The sequence below is a fragment of the Atractosteus spatula genome, chromosome 6 (assembly GCF_055471065.1).
Source record: "Atractosteus spatula isolate fAtrSpa1 chromosome 6, fAtrSpa1.hap1, whole genome shotgun sequence".
Taxonomy (NCBI): Eukaryota; Metazoa; Chordata; class Actinopteri; order Semionotiformes; family Lepisosteidae; genus Atractosteus; species Atractosteus spatula.
Window position 1 is genome coordinate 14449224 of NC_142711.1, and position 27677 is coordinate 14476900.

The 27677-nt window shown below is 37.2% G+C and overlaps 2 protein-coding genes across 2 annotated transcripts in view; one reads left to right on the plus strand and one right to left on the minus strand.

Moving 5' to 3' along the window:
* LOC148831860 (putative Polycomb group protein ASXL3) overlaps window positions 1-2440 on the minus strand; it is a 73784-nt gene extending 71344 nt beyond the window's left edge. The window contains exon 1 of the mRNA XM_088919105.1: window positions 2387-2440. Coding sequence (XP_088775231.1) covers window positions 2387-2440 — 54 coding nt within the window. The remainder of the gene's footprint in view (window positions 1-2386) is intronic.
* A 1046-nt stretch (window positions 2441-3486) lies between these two features.
* ccdc178 (coiled-coil domain containing 178) overlaps window positions 3487-27677 on the plus strand; it is a 124509-nt gene continuing 100318 nt past the window's right edge. The window contains exons 1-13 of the mRNA XM_088919111.1: window positions 3487-3629; window positions 5948-6032; window positions 13022-13123; window positions 14655-14794; window positions 17748-17797; window positions 17917-18011; window positions 19127-19330; window positions 20861-21081; window positions 22680-22822; window positions 24429-24586; window positions 25295-25386; window positions 26340-26476; window positions 27436-27619. Coding sequence (XP_088775237.1) covers window positions 5975-6032; window positions 13022-13123; window positions 14655-14794; window positions 17748-17797; window positions 17917-18011; window positions 19127-19330; window positions 20861-21081; window positions 22680-22822; window positions 24429-24586; window positions 25295-25386; window positions 26340-26476; window positions 27436-27619 — 1584 coding nt within the window. The 5' untranslated portion in view covers window positions 3487-3629; window positions 5948-5974. The remainder of the gene's footprint in view (window positions 3630-5947; window positions 6033-13021; window positions 13124-14654; window positions 14795-17747; window positions 17798-17916; window positions 18012-19126; window positions 19331-20860; window positions 21082-22679; window positions 22823-24428; window positions 24587-25294; window positions 25387-26339; window positions 26477-27435; window positions 27620-27677) is intronic.

Genomic DNA, 27677 nt, shown 5'->3' on the forward strand with positions numbered 1-27677 from the left:
GTTATATTATGCTGTTTTACAAAAAAAAACTCCCAGAATGTTTGTTTTTGATGGCCACAGAACAATTATACAAGAGAGAATCTTGAGGAAATTTAGGTCAGGTCATATTTGACATACTTTTTATTACACGCGTTAAAAAGACACAATAAACCTGCAATATTTAAGCTTGGTTGTATAACAGTTATTTTCTATTTTTAAGAAATTCTAATGCTACTATCGATATTAGTCTCGGGAGAGGGAATGTTTTATTACTGTTAAATACGGTTTTGTCTACTCTATTTCCGACCTCATTACTTGAAAAAAAACCAAACAAAAGAGCTTGAATGTACTGTTCGTTATTTGATGGTCCATTCAAGGCATGTCAGATTACTGTGGCTAAACACCATCTTAGTGAAGAGCTCTGAAAGTTACTGCTATTAAATCAAGTTGAAATGTTTGATATGTATACTAAATAAAGCCATAAACAAGTCAGCAACCCCATCTTGCCACACCATAATGATTTGGATATGTTGGTGATAAAATCACAGAAGAATGATTTCAAAGGTGTTTTAATAATTTTAAAAAATATATCTAGAAGCGTAGCTTGAAGGCAAATTAACTGATTGAAGATTTATCAACATTTATAATGGTGAACATTGGTGGCCGGGACATACTGTATATTGTAGGGTTTAGATCTCGCTGTGCTTTGGCATTATGACTGCATTTTCATTTTAAAGACATGCGTCACAATAGTGTTTTGTTTTTAAGTTCCATTAGCATAAGCTGCTGCAGCACAAAGATTATGTGCTTTGTCATCGTTCTCTGACTCTGACTCTGCTAGCTTGATATTTTCACATTTATAACTGCAAGCTCACCGACTGTGTATCAGATATTGCTTATTAGAATCTTCTCCTTTCGGTCTTGACCGTATGCATCAAATACTCTACATCATATTGCATCATATTTTGCTTAAACTTGTTATAAGTGTGACTAACTTCTCATGAAGGGTAGTTTTTGTCCTGTCGTGCACTGGCCTGTGGAAAAGATGAGAGAACTGCCTTCAGAAGCGGCCAGGCTGACATGGGGGAGACAAACACAGCCAATAAGGTAGAACACCGCAGTGGAAATATGTTGTGGAGTGGGGGGGGGGGGATTTCAGGTTTATTTTGTTATTTCCAGAAACAAGTCCGCATCACTAAACGCACACAGTCAGCCATACCTTCAAACGTGTATACTGTACATACCCACATACTCGATCTCCGCCTCCACAGGCAGGGATTATATACTGTAGGCATGGATCTAAATGAGAGGTGTGACAATGGGACAGGCCGCTTTGCAGAACAATACCATCAATAAATTACAAAGCCAAGCAGAAGATGGAGAAATAAAGAAAAATTAAAAAAGGGCAGGGCATGTTTCAATATTTCACTATTACCTAACTAAGAGGTTTGACTAGTCTTGTTCTATATATACAGTATCTTGTGACATTAAAATATGCTTCCAATATGGAGGCTGAACTGCCATGCAACTAAAAAAAAGTGCATTTCTGTCTCGCTAATGATGTTGAAATCTTTATCTTCAACTACTTTAAATGCCATTGCCTTATGGGAAACACTGTCATTACTGGAGCTTTCAAAATATGACTTTAAAAGCTCAAAAGAACTCAGGTTGATCTGTGCATTCGTATATTTTGGTTAGTGAGGGAGAATCGATTCAATGTATGCTTCACAAAACATAGGGTACATCTAGCATTTTAATAAATCCGCAAGTTTAAGTGTTGTATAAGGTATAAATTGCATTACTACAAAACACCCATAACCACGTGTTAAACTTTAAAAAAAAACCATGAATGACAAAAATCAAAATACACGAGCTAATTAATAGATTTTTCTCTACGAATATGAATTATTAGCAAACATCATCAATAGCACCAAAGATAAACACGCATTTACGGTTTAATTTCGCATTACTTTTTTGGGGGGGTAATTACAGCCAAACACACGGAATTCAACAAAGTTGAGTTTCTCCTAAGTCCAGAGAATAAGACGTGCTGGAGCGCTGCGCGCAGGGTCGAGTTCCAGTCATCTGGGCAGTAACGCTACACAATGTCGTGCGACTGTGTGGTAGATGTAACCCGCTTTGTTTGCAGACCGGCGAAGTACATTTTTTTTTTCAGACATGCAATATTTAAATGCACAAGGTCCAGAAATGCGTTCTTAGTTCTCCTTTATGTGAACCACACAACGGTCTCTAACCACAACAAAACGCGGAGCTCTTTGATAGCAGTCCATACCCGCCCCCCACCCCCCTCAATTCTGTGCAATGTGGGCAAAACTGACCTGACTTTCTGATCCTAAGCATCAACATCTTTCACATGCTGACACGTTCCTGCAAGGCAAATGCTTACCAAACGGGCTGCCTCTGCCCAGGTGCGATCCTTTTTCTTCCGTTTGTCCTTCATCTCGGTATTTCATGGAGAAAGCAGAGGTGTGGATGAGGTTTTAGCTAGCAGGGAGACGAAGACAATGACACACTGACATACTGACACACACAATACCGTTCCCCGGGACCTCGCTGCAGCAGCTGACAGCTGGGAACAACAATACACACTGACGTCACCCGGGGAAACAGGCAGCGTTCTCACTACACACAGGGCAGTTCTCGCGAGGTCGGCGTTCTCCGGCAACGCGAGAAGAAAATGCCTGGAAAGCGTTCTCTTCTTAAAGGGCCAGCGCGCCCGCCGGGGGCTCGGTGACTTCTTGGGACAGGCTAGGGTGGGCTCTGCTGGGCTCTGCTGGACTGGGGACGCTAACATGGCCTGGGTGGCGTTTGCAAACTGGGGCTTAATCCCCTTCCCTTGTAAACCGTACCGCTGCTTTCGTTCTGTGGAATAAAAAAGAGCTCCTGTACCCGAATTACTTACATTTAGAAGAAAGTTGGCTTCAGAACTTTTTTTTAGTAAAATAATCTGTTCAATGAAAACAACGCTCTTATCAAGTTTTATTTTTTATATCCCACCGAACCACTTATCTTAGTATTATTTTGAATGATTGAATTACAACTTTTTTTTACAGATGTTAATCCTGATCTATAATTGTTTATAGACAATTTACTCAAAATATTAATTACATTAATTACACTGCTGTAGTTTGCAATATCAGACGTATTGTACAAGATGAAGTTAGATGCCGAGAGGAAATCGCTTAATACAGATGTGACTATACTGTATTTCTGCATTGAGTATACTGTACGCTACTGTGTACATTATTTTCATTCCAGAAGTTTAACCTTCACTGAAAACATGCTCGTTCCTCTTGACGTGTGGTGTGAATTATGAGCCTGCTACTGTATCTTGGACTCCTGCGGCAACTGTGTATTAGGTGTTGAGAACTGTATGAACAGTATTTTAGTGTTACTGTTAGAGAGCTTTCTGCGCAAGAAGAGCGAGGCTCTGCGCAATTGCCCGGACACGAGGACAGCCCCCGAATCCGGCGTTCTGCCTGTTGCCTGGATACCGGCCCACAAGCGGCCGGCCCGGTTAATAAAACCGGACAGACATTTTCCAAAGATCGGCATGGGAACGCGAAAATAAAATGTAGATTACTGAATGAAAATATACCTAAAAAAAAAATAAAGGAAAGCTGTAACCTGTAAGTATTTCCAGACTTCTTTACGGTCACTAAAGTCGGCCTGACAGTATTACACGAACTAGCTTCGCAGAAGGATATACCGATGCGGGCGGTTGAACTTCTGAGTGGAGGAATTTTTTTTTATGTAGGCTTAAACAGAAGTGGAAGAAAAGTTAAAAGTTATTATTTTTTAATTTCCCAGCATTGTCGATACATTTGGGTAACCTCATTAAACACTGGGGTCTTAGAACCTTAGCGCGTTGCATGAAATAAAAAAAATCTACTTTTTAAGCACAAAGGTTTAAAAATGAAGTATTTTTGTGCCTTCTGTCAGCTCTTTTTGCTACCTTGGTTTTAAAATAAAAAGTGGTATTCCACTTAATGCCAATATGCAAAGCTCTAAGTCAAATGAAAATACAAATACAATAAGCAATTATCCGAGAACATATGTCGAATGCCTCATTTTCGCTATAACGAATACAATTAAATGAAACGGAGATGGTTACTGGTCGAGTTAGTGGTCTAGAGAGGAGCTACAGTAGGATGTTTATACTGTACAGTAGCTACTGTATACTATGAGTATATAGGAGATGTGTACCTGTTTTAAAAGGATTCCGGTTCACGATCGATACTGGGCAAATTCATGCGGTTAGAATGAGCTCCTGAAAAAAAACACACGCTAATTCGCAAAATAAATATTTAATTCATAGTATAATATTTCAATTTGACAAAAAGCATTAAATATTAAATACTGTGGGTTATTAATACATTATGATTTAAATACTGTTTTTCCGAGGAAATGCAACAATATATTCATCTCCCTAATAACCCTTTTGTTTTTTAAACGATAGTACTTATTTTTCCTTAGCTATACCACCGGCGCCTAGTAAGAAAAGCAGTCTTAACTCTGTCATATCCTTTGTAGTCCTGGTGTGAAATATTGTCGGCACGAGTTTTTTTCACACTTGGAAAGAAAAGTGAAATAATAATCTGGGAATCTGTATCCCAGACTGCTGTGTCAGGGATCATACAGGTGCTTTTCGACAGATGTCAAATGTCTGAGTGAGAGTATCACAACACTGCTCCAACCCACCAGCTGTGGACATGGGTACAGGCCGGGCCAGGCTGGGGTTGTGCTTGCAGTCTCTTTAAAGCCACACAAGCTGGCGTAGGGCTCTGCCCTGATGACCTAGTGTGTGGACTCCACTTTTGCACACTAAGACAAGTTTCCGTTAATTTCCACATTAAAGGAACTGTCAGTTCACGGAAACGAGGTCTGCTCTTACAAGGGTTTTTTTTTTTTTAAACTGATATCCTAAAACTAGCAGTAATTTACTGCGCAGAGCAAACCCGGTAATAATACTCAGACAGCACAATCTGAAACCTTTCACGATCTCCTCCAGGGTGGTACAGGCACAGTGGGTAGTGCTGTGCAGAAGGTAGGGGGGTCCTGGGTTCGAGTGGGGCTCTGATTGGGTGGAGTTTGCGTGTTCTCCCCATGCTTACATGGGTTTTTGTTGTGATAGTCCGCTTTCCCCCCCACGGCCCAGAGTCACACTATCTGAGTGAAATGGCATCATTTCCATGAGTGGCCTTTATACCATCCAGCGTGTATGTGGTGCGGTGGCTCTGTGGCTCAGGCTCTGCGCCTGTGGCTGGAAGGTTGCCGGTTTGTATCCTGTGGCTGGCAGAGGAATCCTACTCTGTTGGGCCCCCGAGCAAGGCCTTTCACCCCGACTGCTCTAGGGGCGCTGTATAAATCACTGACCTGCCGCTCTGACCCCAAGCTTCTCTCCATGTCTGTGTGTCTGTGGAGAGCAAGCTGGGGTATGTGAAAAGACAAACTCCTAATACAAGAAATTGTATATGGGCAATAAAGTGATCTTATCTTATGTCTCCTGCCTTGAGCCCTGAGCCTGTGGGGTTAGGTCCTAGTTCCCTGTGGCTCTCGAAGGAGAACGGCCTTCTGAAAATGGATGGCAGGATGACTTCATCCATATTGTCCGAAGTACACAATTTACAAAAACAACGTTTAGGCTTTTAGTTAGTATGAATTATTTTCTGCTCTTCTTAGTTTAATGTACTGAACTTTGTACGCCCCCCAAAAACATAACCTACGGTTATGTGTTTTTTTTTAACTGGGAACCTTTTCGGTTTGAAGGTGTCTGTTTCTCTGCTGGAAAAGTAAAACCGGCGGACATGTCTCAGGACTGTAAAAGTGGTGTGAAACATGGTCCTGTTTATTTATTAACTTACATCAATATAAATAAGAAAGAAAAAAACACAGCTTGAAATGTCTGATGCTCCATTATAGTAAACGAAAAATCTCTTTTGAGCAGGTTGCGGTAAATCTTGCACGCTCCAAAATGCCTGAGGTTGAACTGCTCCGATTTTCCTCTGAGGAAGGTGAATGCCAGTTTCAAGGTAAGATACTGTAGATGGATTGCACTCTCTCAGTTATTTTGTAGTTCTGTTTTATTATACTTAGTTGTTTGAATTCTGTAGCTACCTTACTTTAATTACTTTCTTACTATTTGTGTTCATAATGTGAAAAATAGCAAGTGTGACGGGGTGGAATATAGCAGTTGCCTTAGCAACAGGAATTGCACTAGTATATCACCATGGTAACGGTATTGTTTACACACTCTAATTATATATAGGAATTTTACTAATTTGACTGATGCTTTAATCTAAATTTAATTTAATATTTTGTAGCCGTTGATACAGCTGGGCATTTTACTGAAGCAAATCTGAGTGAAGTAGCTTGCCCTAGGGTACAAGAGTGGTGCCTCACCTGGGATTTACAGGCACAGTCCAGAGCCCCAGACACTACACTACTCCACACTGCTGCCTAATTCAGCAGCTATACTACTCTAGAAATTATGGGAATTAATATTAATAAGCTCTGGGTGATTTAAAGTGCAAGGAAGCAGAAATATCTAAACAGACATCTAATTCCACTTTTTAGTGTGCATAAAATCCATGTTAGTAGCTGTCTGCTAAAGTGGATATTATGGGTATAATTAATAAAAGGTAAAAGGTCAATTGAAGCTTTCAGATTTTTCGTGCTTTATGGCTTTTGAAGAATAAGAATAAGAGGGCTTTAAAGAGGTTTTTGAAGAAGTTCTTCATAAAAGATTAATTCTTGAATTGCAGGCTGTAGGCATTCAAGGTAATGCGTGTGCTGTATTTAGACTGAGAACTGGTTAATGGATTGAGAACAGAGTTCAAAAAAGGGAACGTTGAGATTGGTGTGATGTTATTAGAGGGGTACCACAAGATTCTGTACGAGGATCACTGCTCATCCTAATTTATATCAATACATTCTGCATGAATATTCTGATACAGTTATTGTACTGTATTCATGTTTGCGGATCGTACCAAAATATATACAAAAATACATGTACTGTATGTATTCTCTATCAGTTACAGGATAAAGAGTTTACTTGTATGTGCATTTTTACTGTGGCAGTTGAGTTTGGAATATACTGGGAATTGTGAGTCAGGGGACTTCACTTGCTCTGGAAGCTTTGAAAAGAGTTCATTACAGAGCTAGACAGAGAAGTCAGGGTTGAAACATGTTTTCTGAATGAGAAACATTCTCAGGCTATGACTGGTGTACACATGGAGCCGGAAGTACACTAGCATGTTGTTTGATCTGATTTGAACGTTGTTGAAATTTTGAAACGTGGATTACACACTGTTGACAAAGCTTGCAGCTCTATAATCATTAGAAGTTAAACAAAACTTTTAAGACAAATATATATATATTTTAAATGCTACGTAGATGCAACATAAAAATTTTGGCAACGCAGTGTACAATAATCAGAAGTACAATGTTTAAAGTCATTATAGTTAAGCTAATAATTATAAAAACATCATCCTACAGTATACTCAGAGGGCAATGGATTTTCATGGCTTTTATTTAGTAAATTGAGATATAGTGAAAACTCAGTGACTGCTAATTACTGTTTAAAGGGAGGAAGGCAGCTGGAAAATTAACACCAAAAACAAAGAGTCCTAAGTGTATTGTTACAAAATGGTAAAACTGGTAAGAAATAATAGGAAAATGAAAATAAAAAGAATGTGTTATTCAGCAGTAGAAAAACACATGGGAAAACGAATTAGTGCAGTCTTTACTGACACAACATAAACTGGCACCAAATTCATGCTTGCATTTTCTAAAGCCCAAAAAACCCCACTAGTCAGAACCCGGCAATTACAATGTAAAACACAAATTCAATGAATATCCCACACTTTATCTATTAAGAGTTTATCAAAACACTTTCGGTGAACCACATCTTCTTTAAAATAAATGATCTAATTTAATGTCCCCTCACAAATACACGTATTGTCAAATGATGCTTGTGTAGACTTTACAGAGTAGCCACAACATACAAATATTTTACAAAGCAACACTAGTAAATAGTGTAGCTAGAAAATAGATTCATCTCTCTCAATCCAAAAGCAGAAGCCAGTAGGTGAGGTGAATAGTGAGGTGAAAATGCTATTTCATTTCACTTTCTCAAAACAATGAAAATTTATGACACAAAATATTTTCCCATAAATTCAAAGCTTACTTCGGTTTTGCCACCAAACAGTCGTGGTGATGTTATGTTTACAGTTTTTCAAACATAAAGGAGCTGTCTAAGAAGATGTGTTCCCACTAACTTTATAAATTAATCAGATCCATAATTGCTGTTTTTGTGGTTGTGGATTCACTCACTCTTCAGGGTTAAAAATCTAAGACTGGAATACTGAAATGCATATTTCTATTTCATGGCAGCATATCCTTTAGTAAAAGGATTCAAGTATGTTTCTGTCACTTAAAAAAATAGGTTTGAAAGGTGGTTCATTAAAGCTTCAAACCTGAAAGCTAAAAAATGTTACCATTACCTAATACAAGAAAAATAAATTCCTCATAATGAAATGATCATTAACATTACATTGTATTTGATTTGGTACTGTCTTAAACATTTATACAGCTCAATAAAATTGTGATAAATATGGTTTAATTTAAACATGTAGATATATATTCTTCAGCAAATTGTTTTGAATCACACTTTTTATGTACTTCATCTAACTCCATTTATCACATGAAAACTGGTGTTAAAGAAAAGCCTTCTCTCAAAATTGAATTGCACATGCAAAGTGTAGAGCCAGTTTATTCATTGAAACACGTACACCAACCATGTAGTGTTTAAAAAGACACATTAAGCAACAGTACAGTCAATTCAAGAAAGTCTCAGTCCCATGATTAGTAATGCCATGATTGTAGAATGAAGAACTTTAACAGGGTCCCTGCTCATCCCTGGTGTGAGCTTCAAGGAAACCTTTCACTGGGCAGTCACAGCCTGTAACTCGCGGTTTTTCCCAGCTAAGCAAATTTAAATTGTGGCATTATAGAGCTGTATTTTTCTTCTATGGGCCTGTTGCTTCACTGCTTTGGGGGACTGTAACCCCACGTCTTACCCCCAACTCAGAGCCATAGTAACTCCAGGAGCTATAAACCCTTACCTAAACCAGAGGACATACACTAAACTGTAAACCCTACTCTGGAGACCACATCCCAACCACTACGAACCGAAAACCATAACCATAACTTCTAAACTGCAACCATAAACCCTTAACCATGAAACCAGAGCTGTGAACCTTCAGTACGTTCTCTATTTTGTAACTGCCCCCAATTTTATTGATAACTTTGTTTCACCAAGCCTGTTGCAGAAAAAACACCAGAGCACAACTGAAAGATTACACTGTCAGTCGTTACTTTAATAAAATGGCACTTTCAAAGCATCCACATGCTGTGCCCTGCTCTGTTTTATTTCGGGCAAAAAATTGAATTTCCTTTTTTCAAAAGATTTAGAAAAACAAATATCGCAACCAGTGCTTGATTTTACAGGGATTTTAGTTTTAGCAACTTTGAATATCCATGGGGACTCAGCACTCATGTTTTTTGGCTGAAGTCCGTGCTCGCTCATGGTAAAAAACACTTATGGGACCTTGTTCTCACTCTCACCACGTTACTCTCCTGCATGTGTCAGAGATGGCGTTAGGAGAACCAGGTTGGACCCTATGTGGCGCTGAGAGGAAGGCAGCCGGTTGGGATCCAAATCCCGAAAGCAAAAGGCAAAAGTCGTAGTCGGAACAAGAGTCAGGTCGAGTGAATCCAAATCCGAGACGAGAAGCGAGGCGAAGGCGAAGCTGGAGGAAACAAGGTCGGGTCGAGAGTCGTAGCGCGCACCAGAGAAAGCCGCAGAGAACTTCTCAATAGTGAGCGGGGACTGAGAGGAGCGCGAGGAATGAGAATTGATTAATTAGTGCGCGGGTGTTGGCGGTGAGAGGTGCTCGTAGGTATGCGGTTCGTGACAGCATGTCCTGCAGCTGGGCACAAACCTACGTGTGCTATTACGGTTTGTAAGAGGTCTGTTGTTTTCCCGAGCTGTTTAAATTCTCCCATCAGTGGCCGTCAGCCAGCTAAACTTCAAGTTCTACATTCCGATGGACTTTTCCATCCTCGGTGGCATTTGTGATTGTTTGACTCCTGAAGAAAAGAGAGTCATTTACCACTCAGCTTGGTACAAAAAACAACACGCAGTAGTTGGAAATCTCTTGTATAGTAGATGGGGACACTGGCCTGTTTGTTATTTTCCTGGCCTTGAAGCAACTCAACCCAATAGTAATGGACTAAGTGTAACACAGCTGCAGTCAGATCTTACCTTGTGATTCCACTTTTGAGAATTACAGTATTTATAATGTGTCCTCATGCTTAGTGCATTCACCTTTAAGAGTTTAGTGCAGTGTCTACTTGGCAGTTATCTAAAATGATCACTAAAATGACACTCGGCACTTGTCCTTGGACCCTATTCACACTACCCTGCTGTGTTCAAATTTTGCAATTTTGTGTCTCATTGTCATATAGAGTATTAATGTACTGGAATTGTGCCCTTGATCCTTCAACTTGCATTTATTATCCCTTTGCTGAAATGGAACATTTAGACTCTAGCCTGTTCAGTAATTATTGACCAATATCTAACGTATCTTTTTGGCAAAGGTTGTAGAATATTGGTAATGCCTCATTTCAAGGGCAAATTTTACGTTTTTTCATAGATGTACAGTAGATCGCGGAAATGCTCAGTAGACACCCCAGGTAAGGTTTGGGTTAGCATTCACACACTACTGAGACAATTTTTAAGCCCAGCGCTGGATTTTGAGGCCCAAGTCAAGTTTAGGACGAGTGATTTTTTGCTCAAATCTGAATTTTTTTTTCAGAAACTCTGGGGCCTGGATAGTGCGGTGCACCGTGCAGTAATTGTATCCCAAAACTGAGTCGGTCGTATCACAGGTTGTAACCAAGTATTATTGAATCTCATTCATTTGCAGAGCATTGATGAATGGTTTAGAGTTTTTCACTCTCATACTTTTTGTTTTGGGGAACATGTCAAAAACCAATGCCCGGGGAGGTTCTGATATCCAGTAGATGTAGTAGAATGCACAAAAGTGTTTTGTTGTAATAATTTTATTTTTAAATAAACATTTAGACTTTTTTATATACTGTATATTGCATTAGTTTACTGGGTTTTACTTTGCAAGGTATGAGTGTCACGTTCTACGGTCATGAACCTGCTGGAAGAGAGCAGGCAAACACAATGTTGGACATTGTCAAATTAAGAAAAATTCTGATTACCATGGCAACATGAGTTATCTGCATTCATGGCAGTTTCTAGGAGGTGGAAACGAAGCCGTCTGTAGATTTCTGTAGTTGTTTGCTTTTTATTTTGAAGTTAACATTTTTTTTACATTTTAATTTCCATTGTAAACCTTGAGAAAGAAGTCATTCTGAACCAGTTTTCTGGAAAATGTTTTATCCAAAATCACCACATTTCGATATTATTTAACCACTCCATGGTGTTTAAATAGCCTAATTTTGCAAGGTTGAATTTACTTAACAAACACCCTGCATTGTGTGTGTTGAAATGAGAAAACTAAAGTCAGCTGGAGCATTATACTGTATGTGTGCAAATACCTTTGTCCATGCTCAGTGATATCCATAGCAGAAGTGCCAGCTAGAAAACAACAATGATGGTTTGACTTCTTAAAGAAAAAAATAAGTCAGCACTAGCCCATTTAATCTTCATGACACACATGAGTCATAAGACATGTTGAGGATATTGAGGAGCCCTATATTAAGTTAAATGCAGCAGGCTTGTCACAGAATCTGCTTTGAAGCTGCAGCTACTTTTCATCTCTCTAAGCTTACTTGAGATGGCATTTTTAGTTGTTTTGATGTTGAAGGAAAATATGGAATACCAGACGTGTCTTGTATTCTTTGAAGTTTGGTATGCAGTACCGATGCACCGATTTTGATGTAGTAGGCTATTACATTTTCCTGTGAAGCAGTGTACAGTATGTTATCCAAGTACAAACTGCACTCAGACGCAAAATTAAAACATCAGGTAAACATTTAGGATGGTATTTTTTGTGATGTTTCACCTTTTGCAGTTTATGTGAAAATTCAAAATATCTTTGTATGTTGGGGACGGGAGTGAGTGAGCAGTTAAAAATTGAATTTTACTTCATGCCCAAATTTCATACAAAGTCATCTTTCTCTCTTGTAATGCTATTTCTGTATTGTTTCATTATCCAGAGAATGCAACAGAAGCCCCTAGCCATTCTAAACTCATTTTTGTACTAGTTGCAGTACATTAGGATTATCAGATACATGTAATGTTGTGGAAAAAAAAAGTTTTGAAACTCTCCATCCATCTGTTTTCTAATTGATTTATCCAGAGGTAAATCAACACAGGGTTGCAGGAGAGCCAGAGTCTTTCCCAGCAAGCAGCAGGGACAAGGCAGGACACACCCTGGACAAGACGCCAGTGCAGGGCAAACAGACACAAACATGCACACACTAACATCAGGGCCAATTAAGCCAGTATGTCTTCAGACTGTGAGAGGAAATCAGAGCATGTGGTGAAAATCCTCTTGAACACAGAAACAGCATACAATTGCCACCCAGGTAGCACCCTAGGAGTCAAACCCAGGGACCCAGTACTGCAAGGCAGTAATGCTAATCACTATGCTACTGTGCCACCAATTTTTTAAACTAATGAGAACTTCAAGTATAATCAAACTGTAGTCCACAGATGGGTAGTGGCATTAAAAAAATCACCTTTGCATAATAAAGGTATTGTGAATAGGACAAAAGACTCCTTTCCAGCTGTAAAATACAATAAAAATGTGTTGTATACAGTCCATTGCAATATATATTATGAAGAGTATTTTTCCAGGGATACATATTTTGAGACTTAAGTAATGTCATTATTTGTTAAAGTATCTTATTCATAATGTATTTGAGACTATTATTTTTCTATAAATGTGTCTGTTCTTTACTGGGTCATGTGTTTCTGCAGGTGAAACCAATGACAATTTCTCAAAGGCACTGGTGTCCTCATTTTCAGCAGCCAAGGTCACTAGTGAGACTATTCAAAAGCCACAAGAGAATTCAGATAATGGTAAGTACATATTTGATTAGAGTCGCTGACATTATTTGAATGACACCTAAGGATAGTCTCTGTAATTGCAGAGACATGTATTTGAATTCATCTGGTAGTCTGAAACAAGGAGTAAAGCATTAAGGTCTATTCTCACCAGATGTGACACACTTTATCCATTGCTAAAATGATCAATCTTTTACTGTAACACTGCCTTTCACACCAGTAGAAATAGGCATGCATGGTGTGACGTATGAAATCTGATTGTAATATTTAAAAGAAAAAAGTCTTCCTGTTTTAATTCAGAATTACTCATAACCTTTCTCGTTCTATACCCACTGAATATTGAATTACAATTTCTTAAGACTTATCTCCTTAAGCCCATTAAGGTGATAGTTTTAAAAGTAATTTATAAAATAAAATATATTATTACCGTTATTATTAATTACTCTTAGTTTTGTACTGTAGCCAAATAGAAGGACTTTAAAAACCACAAATCCATACAGGTAAATCTTAAACACAAATCAGTAAAGGTAAAGGAATCATATACAAAATGTATAGTGTCTTGCAAAAGTATTCATATTGTGAAAATTAGAAAATGATGCATACAGTACACATTTTTCTAAAACTTAATATTTTATTCAACACCTCAATGCTAATAATGAAGTCTTCTAAGGATAAGTTACAGAAAATATCTTACAACTTTCTTTATCCTTGAGTTGTTTTGAAACCATCTGACCTAATGTACACTGTTGGGAACTTGCAGAGGTGTATTTATTCTGAAATCTTGGGAACAGCAATATTGCCTCTCACCTGATTGTGTGGCTCACTTTGTGCACCTAAATTAATATAATGTTGCCACAGCAAAGATTCTGGATACTGTATGACAATCATGACAGGTTCATTTTTCTTTTATATTAATTACTTATTTACTTATTTATTTTTGTTTTTTGCTTTGAAAGTGTGGAGTAAGTTGTGTGTATAACAAATATTAAGTACTACTTCAAAATGCCATGACTGCAAGCTTTAAAGCAATAATGTGAAAACAGGGCAAGGCACTATGTATCGAATATCCTGAATATCCCGTCAATGTCATTTCTTAATGCAATATCCATATAATATTTAGAAACATTTCAATTTCACAATATTGATCTTTTCTGCTTTAATAATGTGTTTTCATTGGTCTGTTTCTTAGATTTACTTTAACAAAAGCAGACTTACAGACACAAATACTGTATTGTACTTTCCAAAAAAATAAAACACTTAGAAATTTAATCTCAATTAAAAACTTGTGTTAAGAAAACACCATAGTTAAAAAAGGTATCACAAGTTTCATTAAAAAAGAGAATCAATTTAAGGATTTTTCTTCTAATTAACTTTCTAAATAAAATGTAAGTACAAAATGATGGGCAAGACCTTGAAGAGTGTTAACTTCAACATTTTCTTCACTTTTGTCAGAATATCTTGAGCCTTGTACATAAAAAAAATAACATTCTTCTTCATAACATTATGACATAGTTTGTTTTTCCTGAGTGATTTTTGGATTTTTCAGGTGAGGAGAATGATTTACAGAGAGTCTGTTCCTTAAGACGTCGCACTTGTGCCTTGGTTAACACTCCATCACCTTGTGTCAGCAAAGCTATTCACCACGTTCAAGAGCTTGAGAGAAAGATTGAAGGCTGGATTCAACAGGTATGATTGATAATAAAGAAGTGCATGTTATTTTAGCTTTATGCATTTTGTTTTATCCAGTCTGCACAACATAAAAAATGGAGATGTGTAAGTCATGCCTTGCCATGCCTTGGTGACATCTTTTTAGAAAACTCTCAGATTTAATGAATAGAGGGATAGTAATTAAGCAAATTAAGAAAAGTAATCTGAATTAAAAATGTAATTTGTTGCAGTTATAACTGCGATTGCTGGCTGTTTCAGGATAATTTATTCTCATTTTCCCACCAATGCTAATTATGAAGACTTATAGCCCTGGACAAATAAAAGTGATTCTTACTTACATTATTTGTCTTTGAGGTAAAGTATTTACACTCTGTTAAACATTTATGATTATAATAAGAGTATTGTTATAAAGCAGTTAACAGAATCATTTGTTTCTAAGATATCTTTCAAGGTTTTTTGAGCTAACAAAAGAATGTAATCAAGTTTTTGAAAACAGTTTGTTGGAAGAGAAAAAGAATATTCATGAAAAAAGTCACTGGTACTGTATATACTGTAGATGTTTTGTCTTTCACATATACTGTATGAAATGAATAGAAGAATTATAAATGCTCACATACAGAATGTTAAATTGAAACAGAGATGCTTCCACTGTGTAAATCTCCAAATATATGTACAGTAAGTGCCTTAATATCCTAAACTAACCAGACCCAGAAATGACATCAGTTAAGCTACCCCAAACCAAACATCAGGTTTTATGTGTATGTATCATGTTTATGTGAACATTTGTTTTGTTTTGACCACCAAACATGTCTATGAACAGCATGTGGCCACAAGCTAACTTTCTGTGCTGGTAATTATGCCATAGCATTGACAGGTACAGTATGCTACCTCCCATGTGTATGCTGTTCAACCATTTAATTTTGATAACAGCCAAACTAGCATCACAATTGTTAGAATAGCTGCATTTGTGTTTTGTGTTTTGATTTGACTGTTCAAAGGTGGCGTTAAGAAATAAACATTACAAGAAAATGTTTTACATGTATCAGCAATTGTCACGATTATAGTCCCCCCTCCTTAAGGGTGCTCCAGCCCTTTCACTAAGACTTTATTCTCTGCACCTGTTCCCTATTCCCAGCCCACCTTAAAAGCCAGGCGCTGACGCTCATCCGGACTCTGCATCTGATTTCCATATCGTGCGAGTCCGGGACCTGGAAGCGCCTGGTCCCGTTAAGGTTTTAACCTCTGTTCCCGTTCCTGTTCCCCGTCCGCCGGTTCCGACCCGGCCTTCGTGGTTTTTAATTCCTTCCTCTGATGGATCTCCTGGTTTTGGACTTACCTTCATGTTTTGGATACTCTATGGATTACTCTTTGGGATTGTTCGCCTCGGCCACGCCACGCCTCCCCCGTGCACCAGCGCACCTTGGACACGCCCCCTTGTCTTCAGCCCCGTTTTCCTGCATGACTTTTCCCTAGTGTTTCCCCCACTCCGTCGGACTGTGTCGTCCGCATAGGGTCCGGAAAGAACTGTTCGTTACAGCAATGTTATTATCATCAATGTGTGGGTCAAGAATTTCCCCTTAGTTTTTCTTCAAGAAATAAACTCAACAGACTTAATCCATCCATCCATCCATTTTCTAACTGCTTTATCCAATAGCGGGCCGCGGGGGAGCCAGAGCCTATCCCAGCAAGCTCATTACTGTCGTAACTCCTTTATTAACCTGCATTGTGTATCGCTAAATCTGCAGCTTGAGCTGTTCACAGCAAATTTGAGAAGACGTGGAGCAAATTGTATTGGGACGCAAAAAACCTTGAAAATAAGGAATTTTTGTATGGTTAAATAATTGACTCTATACATTGTGCACATCCTTGTGGGAGCCCTGCCGAGCAGGCTAGTTCTGCCACAGCAGCCGGCCACATCTCTCCCACCTGTCAGTCAGGCTGGTTGCCAAAGAAACGCAGTCAGACAGGAAGCTTGCTGCACCTGTGGGTAGCCACCTTCTCTTCTGTCTCCTGGTGAAGCAGGATATTTAAGGTCTGACCACGCAGCGCTCTGGGCTCACAAAGTTAAAGCTGAGCCTTTCAAGTTCTTTATTCCAAGTTCCCTGTTTTGCGTTCTGTTTCGATTCTCGTCCCTGCTGTGTTACAAATTTTGTTGCTTCATCTTGATCTCGGCTTTGGACGCTGCCTACTTCGACCTCAGATCTGTACCGTGTTTGGTTTTCTCAAACACCACACTGCCTGCTGTTTTCTTTATTTGTCTGCCTGGCCCCTCACCTGGGTTCATTTACGACCCTCAGACCACCATTTTATGCCACCTTAAACATCGGTACCTTACAATATGGCTGTCTTTTAGATATCAGGATCCTTGCAATAGGGCTTACAATAGTTTAAACCCAGGCCCTAAATCTCTTCATCAAAAAGCATTTCTTCCTCCTCAGTTTTGGCTCAGGGCCTGTTTTTAAATATAAATTTATAAAGAACGAAAAGCAACCCTTGAGCAATAATAATACAGTATATCCACTTTGATAATACTTTAGGCTATCCTTCTGGCATGATCATATTAGCATTGTCACTGAAGCATGAAAATGAATTCCCCCAATTATTTAGATTTACTTTGATATTGTCTCTATTTTGTTTTTTGTAAAATGAAAGCTTGCATTATTTAAGCACATTTTGACCATAATAGAACAGTATTTGCCAACATTATTTAGATGTTGGACTAGTACTTATTAGTACACATTCAAATTTGTTCAGCTGATCTCTGACTACAGTATAATCACTTGTCCCATAGTCATGGAATTTTAATGTATGTGCTTTAGCTCAAATAGATTCAGAAAAAACAAAAAGTCACAGAGGCAACTGTACCTTAGAAAAATTATTGATCTTGCCAAATCATGTGTGACTATTGTAAATAAAACATTGTTTTAAACATTTAACATTTGTTTTACATTTTAAAATCTGTGATTTATAGATGGAAAGTGACGTTTCCCCACAGAAAAATCACAGTGGCAGAATTGTAAGGTAAGAGATACTGACAAAATAAAAAATAAAAAAAGATGTCTGAATGTACAGTATGTATCTGTACACAGTATGTTCTGACGCTTAAATCCTTCCATTGTACAGTATGTATTTTATTTTAGGTTTTCAACCACAGAAGGTAATACTGCTCCTCCCATCATCACGTCTTTAGTATCTCCCGGCCTGTGCGTTGAAGGGAAGGAGTTTTGTGTAAGAGGTAAAATGATTCTCAAAATATTTCTTTGGGTAATTTAATGTGGGCACCAATCATGGCATACTGCTATGAACTGCACATTTGTCAAATTTTCATCAACTACAGACATAATAGCTGTAAATCTTAAATAATTAGCATAAACATAAGGGGATTTTAGATACAACATGCAATCCTCTCACACTTCTTTTGTAGTTCTCTTTTAATATAATCAATAAAACCAGTCTTGTTACCTTTGATAAACTGACCCCTGAAATGGGAAATTATTATCCCCTCAATTTACCTGATATTCAATGTCTTTTTTGTTGCATACACTGTCATATGTGCTGGGAATTATTCTGTCTTTGGCTAATATTAAATAACTGTTTGCTATGGCAACATGCCAAAATAGCCAACTGAAGGTTTATCAAACCTTATTGACAGGGTATGTGTATAGAATGCAAGTACATAAAAGTTCAGTACCAGTATAAAAAAGGTACAGTAAAGTGGGTGACAAGAAAATATTGTTAATCAGATTCCCTACTATACAGCTTTGACTTTCAGGAGCTATTTAAAAAAAAGAATTCTGGGATAGCTAACATGATCCAACAGTGAGTATTAATCTAACAAAAAACATCTTAAATGAATCAGACTGAATGCGGATACCACTGTATGAAATAAAATTAAACCAAATTAAAATACAATTGGTATGTATTCTTGTTGTTTAATTTTATAGCCTTTCCCAGTATTTCAAATTGAATTGCTTCATATTTACCACTATTCCCTGCACTGTTAATGGAGGGAAATCAAGTGCAATCAGATATATGACTCACAGTAAAACACCTGGCATTTCTCCAGGATTGGGTTCTTGTGCTAGGCCTCCAGTTTGGCTCTTGCTTCTAGAAACAGCTCTGATGTAATATTTAAATGAAGTTGTCATGTTTTGCAGTTGAACAAATAAAACGGGCACCCCAGAGGAGCACCACCTCCCAAAGTTTGAATCCTATTTCAGTCTCTACCCCGCCATATTCAGCGGCTTGCTTGTGTTGCTTTCTTTCTTTCTTTTTTTCTTTCCAAAGGGCCAGTCATTATCAGGAGGCTTTCCCGAATTGTTGTTTATGCCCTTTCTTGCTCTGTTGCAGAGGGCGGCACATCGACCCCTCTCAACGCAGAGACAGGAGCTGTGCTGTCGGAGGTTATTGACCTGCTTGGCCGTCTTGAAGCTGACCGCCAAGAGGCAGAAGAGGCTTTGAAGAAGGAGAAAGACCGAAGAAGAGCATTAGGGGAGAAAATCGATCGCCTGTCACTGTGGAGGCTGCAGCAGCTCCCAGCTGCAGTGCAGAAAGGTAGTGCTTCTAACACCACAATACCATTGTTTGTGTTGCCTTCAGCTGTCATGGAGAGTAAGAAAACAATCAATGCCTACATAAGCCAGCACCACTTGTGATTCGAGTATTCCGGCTCACCATGTTGACTGTCTGTTATTGTGGACACAAGTAAAAAAGAAGGGCTTCTAGTAATCAATTACAGTAAATGTAGTTTCTTAATAATCCTGGTCAATATACTGTAGGTTTTGTGTTAGTGTAAGAAAGCAGCATTGTAGATTGTGAAGTGTGGTAGGGAAATGTGTACAGTACATCACAGTTTCATTCTTTGGAGTACTACTTTTATTACAAGTAATTGGTATTTTGCCAAGGGTTAAAATTCAGGGGTTACTTATTCTGTCTGCTTTAATGTTTAACTTCTATTGTACTGTATCACATTAACATTTAAATGAATCATGTAATGTATAAACCTTAATTTTCAGAAAACATGAGTATTTAGTTTTATGAATAATATTTATGCATATGTTAAATAAATGGGATAATTCTTCAGGCTACAGATACATACATTTAATTTAAATTTAATATAATTAAATGCGCTTCACTATGGCCTTTTCCCTGAGTTTCAATTGTTTTGAAGTGTTTCATTCTTTTATTTCATGTTTGTTTCTCTTATTATTATACTTTGCATTGATAATGATGTGTGATTAGATCTCATCCTTACAACATGATGTGATGTGTCCTCATACCTCTTTGAACCATTCTGTTTAAACTACTTAATGGAGCTGTCATTGAATGCTCAGTTGGACAAATCCCAGCACAGCAGAAGAGTGAATCTTGTACAAAAATATGTCAAAATACAGTAAACCCTCAGTTTAACAGAGTAATAGAGGGAAGAAGTTTCCATTATTGAAAATGTCCAATAACTCACGAATGATGTTTTTTTCAGCTGCCAAACAAACTATTACAAGATAATTAAATATATATGTATTGTACATGTTTTTTCTGTATCTGTTGACTTATTTTTTTAAAATTGCAATCAACACAGTTGTTGTTTTTTTATTAGCTAAAGCATACAATGCAGCAGTACCCATTGTAAGCCAACTGCCTACCCCTATACCAATTTTCCTGTACTTTGTCCTTTATTGTGTGTGGGGGGGAATTCCTCTTCAGCAGGAATTCCTCTGTCTGTGAAACCCAAGACTGTTCAAGACTGTTCAACCAAGAGTTTACTGTATTAAAGTCTGACAGCTGTTTAACCATGTGAAAAATTCACAACATTCTTGTGGAAACAGGATCATTGTGGCATATTGAATGTATCCATGAGACAAAGGTTAGGGACCCTGTTGTCACAAAGGAATAACCTGAGATCATGAATGGAAAGAGAGCAGTAAATCATTTCCTCTAAGTTCTGCCCATCTAATATCTATCCATTTAAAAGACCCCCATTAATCTAAGAGCGAATCTATGTTTCATTGGACATACAGTAGATGCCAACACATGGAACCGTGTAGTTAAATTTGATTGTGTTGTGCATTTGTTTCTATTTAACAGAACATGAAGCCTGTGTCCGAGACATCAGCGAATTGCAGTGGCATCTTAAGTTCAAAAAGGAAAGACTGCAACACGTGAAAGATCGGATGACAAAGGCAGAAGTATTGAACCAGAGGCTGTGTGAAGACATTGACTTTGTGAAGAAACATGGTCCACTTTTGAAGGGAAAGCTGGAAATGGAAAGCAGTATAATGAACCAGATTAAATGTGCTCAAGATGAGGTATTGCTGTTATTACTTAGCATTAAGTACTAACATTTTTTAAATATATATATACTTTTACATATAAAAGTTGTATTTTGTACTGTTTCCTTTTCCTTTCCTTTTAAAATATTAATAATTTTATAGTGGACACTTTCTACAAGAACTACTGTAGCCATTTTCTTACAACTGGCATGTGTAGAAAATTCTGAATAATTGCTCATTAACTTTTGAGAAACTGCAGAGAAAAAACTAGATTCATCATGAGCTTGCACGGTTTCAGTCAAATGAAATACTAACACATAACATTGGCTTTTGTGCTGATACTGTACCTTACATTTCCTGGCATGCAACCCAAAATGTATGCAGATGATGTGAAAAACCTTGCATAAAACTCATTGAAGAAAGAACTCTACTATACAGTATGTTAAACTTGAATCGGAATGTGAAAAATTAGTCATGTTTCATTCATGTTACTTTTATTAGAGGGGTCACATAGTAACATGATGGCTAGAGCTACATCTTTGCAGCTCTCGGATCATGAGTTCGATTCTGTGAGGGGTGCCTTCTGGAGTCTGCATGTTCCCCCTCTCCTTTAATCTGCACGCTCTGTTCCCATTCCAATTTCCTTAATCGTGCTTACTGGCTAGGGGTAATTAGTCTCTATTAGTAGAGTGTGTTTTTGTGAGTGTGATCTTGTGTGTCCTGTGAAGGATTGTTTGCGTTGCAGTGCCACTGTGCACTGTGCTTGTACAGTAGGATAGGCTCTGGACTACTGCAATTCTTAACTGGAATTAGTGGCTTTCTGATAATGAATGGATAGATGACTGTATTAGAAGAACATAGTGTTATGAAAAAAAAGTAGTGTTTTAAAAGTAGTGAAAAAAGTGATTTGTTGACTTTTTTCTAAATGAAAGCAGGCTAGACATATTTTTGTTCAAGTACCAGATGAAACAATAAAAAGTCGTACTGTAAATACTGTATATTGAGCCAGCCCATTCACAGTGATACCACCATATTCCTATGATGAGTGTAATTAGGTGTTTATGACGATTCAGGCTGGGATGGTCCAGCATCTGTCTGGCTGGAAACATCACAGAACCACATTTCTGAGACACTACAATGCCAAGCATAATGTCAACAGTAAGGAAGGAAGTTTTCAAGTACATCCAGCTATTACAGTGCTGGAACAAAAAATGGATAAATGTCCCACAACAATAGGCATGCCCTCAGATGGCAGCAGCCAGAGAACTGTCCAAAATCCACTAAAAACAACCATAAATAATCCTGAACAGGATATGTGAACACAGCAATTATGACCGATGGCCTGAGTGAGTTACACTTCTACCAACTGTGTGTATGTAATGGGACTAAGCCATGGAACTTGAAGACTTGAAGAGTAATTGAGGTGTGTGCTCTGTTTAGGAATGCTCCATCCATTGCTTATTTAGTTGTTTTACTGCTCTCCTACTACCTGAACAGTACACCGCTTTGCCATTCCATAAAGCAGCACAGCTTTTGTAGGAATCACAGTTTCTCCATTACAGTTTTGTGCTACAGTATTTTTTTTTGCGTTTCATGGTTACATCCATTTTTTAATTTTTGGGGTTTTCATTCAGGCCAATGAGACATTGTCAAAGGCCGTTCTTGATCTCAGAAACGCGCAGCAACATTTTGAAGAGGAACAGCTTAGAGCTGCCACAGAAAGAAACGAAATGGCTAAAAAACTTGATGGTATTGCCGACCAATTAAAAGGAATCTTGTGAGTATACGAGTTTGCAAAGTAAATGTGTGTTTCTATTCAAATATATGCTCTGGACGAACAGATAATTTATTCAAAATATTTTATGTTCCATTCACAGTAGGAATGTTTACAGATCAGTTTATGTTGCTATGCAGTGCCCAGTAGATTAATTAGCTCACAGCTTGGCCTGGTGCTTCGCTGTCAGTTGCAAAGGGCACCATAGTTTTGTAAAAGATATGATAAGTGAAATATCTAGTGGAAACTGCATACTTTTTGTATTTTTTAAAATACATTTATTGGGATTTATCAGAGGATAAATATCAGGGTATTACTGTATAAGAGAATTTTGACTGCAGAATTGATTTTTTTAATGCATGTTGAATGAGAAATCATTTTGCTCCGCATATAACCCTTACTTTCAGAGGATTTTAAAGATGTATGCTGCAACTTAATTCTTTTTGAGAATCATATCAAACTCTACTAGGTTTACAATACTAAACCTAATCAGGTGTTATTTCAATTGGATTGTGTAGTTCACTGCTGTCAATTTCTAATCGTGCAGGATGATGCAGGTAGGCACAGTCCATTAGCGATAGGCCAGGATCTGGGAGCCCACAAGTCACATCGTGTCTCGCACCTTGAAAAGTCATTGTCCTCCATCCTTTCTGATCCTTTCTGTACTGGCAGTTCCGGTGTATCAGGAAAGGCATGTCACACCAGATTTACTGTGAGGAGGCATCTGAACAGTCCTTGTTGTTGTCCCAGTGCTCTGCAATGCTCATCCATGGAGGATGAGCTGATGTGAGCAACCCCTCAGGCGCAATCAGCAACACTCTGTATTAAAGCTTTTTGTAGACTATGGACATACAGCTTGTTTTGCTTCCAATTGTGGCCAGTAAATATAATAAAAAATATTATAAATATAATAAAATGTCAGTACAACTGCTACAAAAAGATTTTAGTGATCTTCTTGATAATTTTTTTCATTTGTTGCAGCTCCGTAAACCATATCATATAAACTTTTGGAAAGGAAACAACTCCCCCAGTTCATTTCTAGATATGTATAAAGGATTCTTTGCTTTAAAGGTCCTGTGTCCTGTAAAAATCTGGTAATTTCACCAAGTGACTAATTCTCATAGAAAAAACCTGACTGAGTACAACTTTATTTTATTTTTGCTAAACATAAATTAAGTTCTACTGTCTTGGGAAAAATAACGTGAGTGTTTAAACTGTTTTATTTTGAAGGAGAAGAAGTATTGGGACACTTGATTGTTGGTCTTCTCTTGTTAGTCAGTTGTTTGCTGAGTAATTAGGCTCATAAAAGAGATGTGAGTTCATTCTTAATAATGTGACTAATGATGGCAGCAGCAGAATGATTTCTGGAATTTACAGAAACATTTTTCTGCTCATGTAGAAGAATATGCAATCATATGGCCATTTTTAACCAAGGCATGAGAAAAAAAGTTGAAAATCTTAGGCCAGGTCAATCTCCATTTTTAGTTTAGTTTGTCAAAATAAAAAATAAAAAATCTGTACAAACAAATTAAAATTAACAACCTTTCATAAAATAATATTTTTCAGTCCTTTTTTTCATAAGAGATGCATTTCCCTTTTGTGTTTGCAGAAAAGATCTTCAGCAGTTAAAGCATCACTGGAATGCCTATAGCAGCAAAATTGCAGAGACTGAGGAAAAGCTGGCACTTAAAGAAAAAATATGTGAATATCTGCTGAAACAAATTCCTCATCTTCGGGAACAGGAAATAACAGTGAATGGCGAAGCAAGTATTGCCTTACATTAACCGTTACATTCTTATGCATATTCTGTGTTTTAATTTGGTTAGGCATACATTTTTTCATTTGTTTGGTAGAGTAATCGCATAATACACAAATGTTTTTCTTTGAGACTGATTAGTCAATAAGATGTTTATTTCATACAAATACTAGGAAAGTATCTTGTCTGTTGTAGAAATATCCTAAGAATTGACTGCAAATGAGCTACTGTATAAGGGAAACTACTGATTTTCAAAATAATGCTAAAGCCTTGCATTTTGTCTTGCAACAAAATAACAAGTAAATTATTGCTACAATTTGACATTTTTTAAATATTTGTTTTATATATTTTAATCTTAAAGGGATTTTGTTCTTGTATGTTTTGATATGCAGGAATAAAAAAAACTGAATTATAATATTATTTAAAATTCTACATTTTTGTAAAAGCTGAGAACTGCATTTATTATTATTTTCACATACAACATAGTAACCTTTGAAGAGTATTTGTGAAAAAAAAATGATATATGCTTTGCTATTCTGTTATTCTCTTTCGTAATGACAACGTACTGTATACCATAGGTATAAAGGAGATGTCTGTGCCATCATTACAATAGTGCAATTTCCCCCTTTTCTGCTCTCTCCTCTTTTTTCTCTCACTGTCTCCTGTCCACTGTCTTTTCATGTCAGGTTTCTGTAAATACAATTCTTTCTTTTAGGCAGAAGAGTTGAGATTAAAAATAGAAGATCAAATGCTAAAAATTCAACAGTTACAAGAAGATACTTCAGAGCTTCAGAGACAAATTCAAGTGACTGTGAGTTTTTTATCCTTATTGTTTAGCATTTAGTTTCATTTGGCATGTTTACTGTAGTCAAGCATTTAAATGCACTTAAATGACAAATTATATTAAAATGTGCTAAATACAAAGAATGCTTTATTACCAACTGTGATGTGGTTAAAAGTTCTTTTTCATTGAAACTTATTTTTTGTAAATAGGCAGTGTATGTATTGTGTTGACCATTATACATGCCTTTAAAACTGTAATCAGCTGTACTGAAAGTATATACATAACCTACTGTAACATGTTTTACTACACACCTTTAAATGTTGTGTAAAGTTGGCATACTGTAGTTGCTTAGATGTGCGAAGTCATCACTTGAAAAGGTTCATTCTAAAACAACTGATTTGCCTCTTTATATGACATAGAGTGAAGTACAAGTCTTTTTATGAAGTTTTGTTGCCAAAACGACATTTAGAAAGAGACACTTTAAAAAGAAAACCAGGCATTTCAGGAAATGTGTTGTTTAATATATATGCGACAGTGATTTTCAAAGTCTACTTTTTTAATGTAATAAGAAGTCTACTTCATGACATTTGTTTTTATTCATTTCCTTAATTTATTTGTAAGAAAAGGACTTAGCAAGGCTCAATATGGCAGCTTCAAATAATCACTGTATGTTGTGTTTCAGTTATTGTAGTACAGCAGGGGTTCACTAATTCACATTTCCTAATGCAGCATATATTTCTGTGTATAAACAAAGGTTTATCATAGTAAAAAGTTTTCACTGGCAAAAAATGCAAGAACTGAAAAATATTTTTTGTCTTTTAAAAAAAAGCACAGTAGGGGTTTCGTCGCAGAAAATACATGGCCATAAACATGGTGTTAGATTAAAACATTAAGTCCGCATTGAGTTATTTTTCTTTTAATTTAAATAGTTGTCTTCCGAATATGTAAATGAGGGTACAAACATGTTCTTTCTCTTCTAGAGATCAATGGGTGAAGCTGAGGTCAGTCAGCTAGAGCAGGAATACAACCAGAAACGCCACGTTCTGCTGGCACTGAGCGAGAAAAACAAAGAGTGCGAACTGGAGATTGAAGACCTCACTCGCAACATTCAGCAGAGGTTTGTGGATGCGCATTGTCCAAAAAATGCTTAAAGGGTTTGAATGATTATGTTCAATAGAAATTTTACACCGTGTCATCGGCAGACGATCAGCATTGCTTCCAAAAATCACGTGTTGTGTTAAAGGTGAATGAAAACAGCCTCACTTATTCTGGACATTTTTGAGCAGACAAATAAACTTTATTTGGTATATAAAAGCTGGGATATACTAGAACTAATGCAAGCAATTATCAAATGTTATTGGTATAGTGTAGTGTTTTAGGTATCAATTATTATTGCTGCTACTATTGATTTTAGCAGTGCTATTATATTAATGTACTGTACACATTTGTAATAAATTTTATCATGTATTTATCAAATGTGAGTTACACTTATATGGTCTTTGTAACTGGTGCACTTTCCACCAGTTTTTCCACCAGTTTGTTTTGCCTGTTTGCTACTGTATGAATTTCTAAGGTTTTAACATGCCTTCATATTGCCTTACCATACAGACCAAAGAGATACAGATACATGCAAGGTACTGTACATGCAAGGTACTGTATATGTGATGCATCACATTAGATATTTCAGAGGAGTGTTTAATATACTGTAGTACTGTACTGTGCGTTGTGGTTTATTCATGATCCAAGATAAGCACACAGTTAGTTTACAGTATGTTAAAACCACAAAAACTCTTAAAAATAAAAATACCCCAACAATAAAAAAATAGAATAAATTTATCATAGTACTATTTTCATGACTATACTTTAAAGATGTTATTTCAGGAAAATGCTGGGAACCAAATTAACAACATAACACAGATTTCTAAATAGTATCTGAACACCTGTTTCATGCTGATAGATGTAATTAATGGTCATGATTTTTATCTCAATTTCCATAAGTTATAATGTTTCATTAAAAGTTGATTTAATTTGTTTTTCCATCATGTGTCTCTTCCCACGCACTACGCGTTGCCTTAGTGAGCAATCAACTGTGCAGCTCCAGAAGGACAGGAAGAGGATGCTGAAGAAAATCAGCCAGAATGAGGAGCAGAGAGACAGGGTGAAGGAAGAGCTCTCCCAAGTGGCTGCAGCTCATAATGCAACCAAGGCAAAGCTGGAGGACCATGAGCAGCAGATATACATGGAGGAGCAGAGGATGAGGGTCAGTCAGAGAAGCCAGACACCTGCACTTATGAAACATACTGTACAGTAATGAGTTC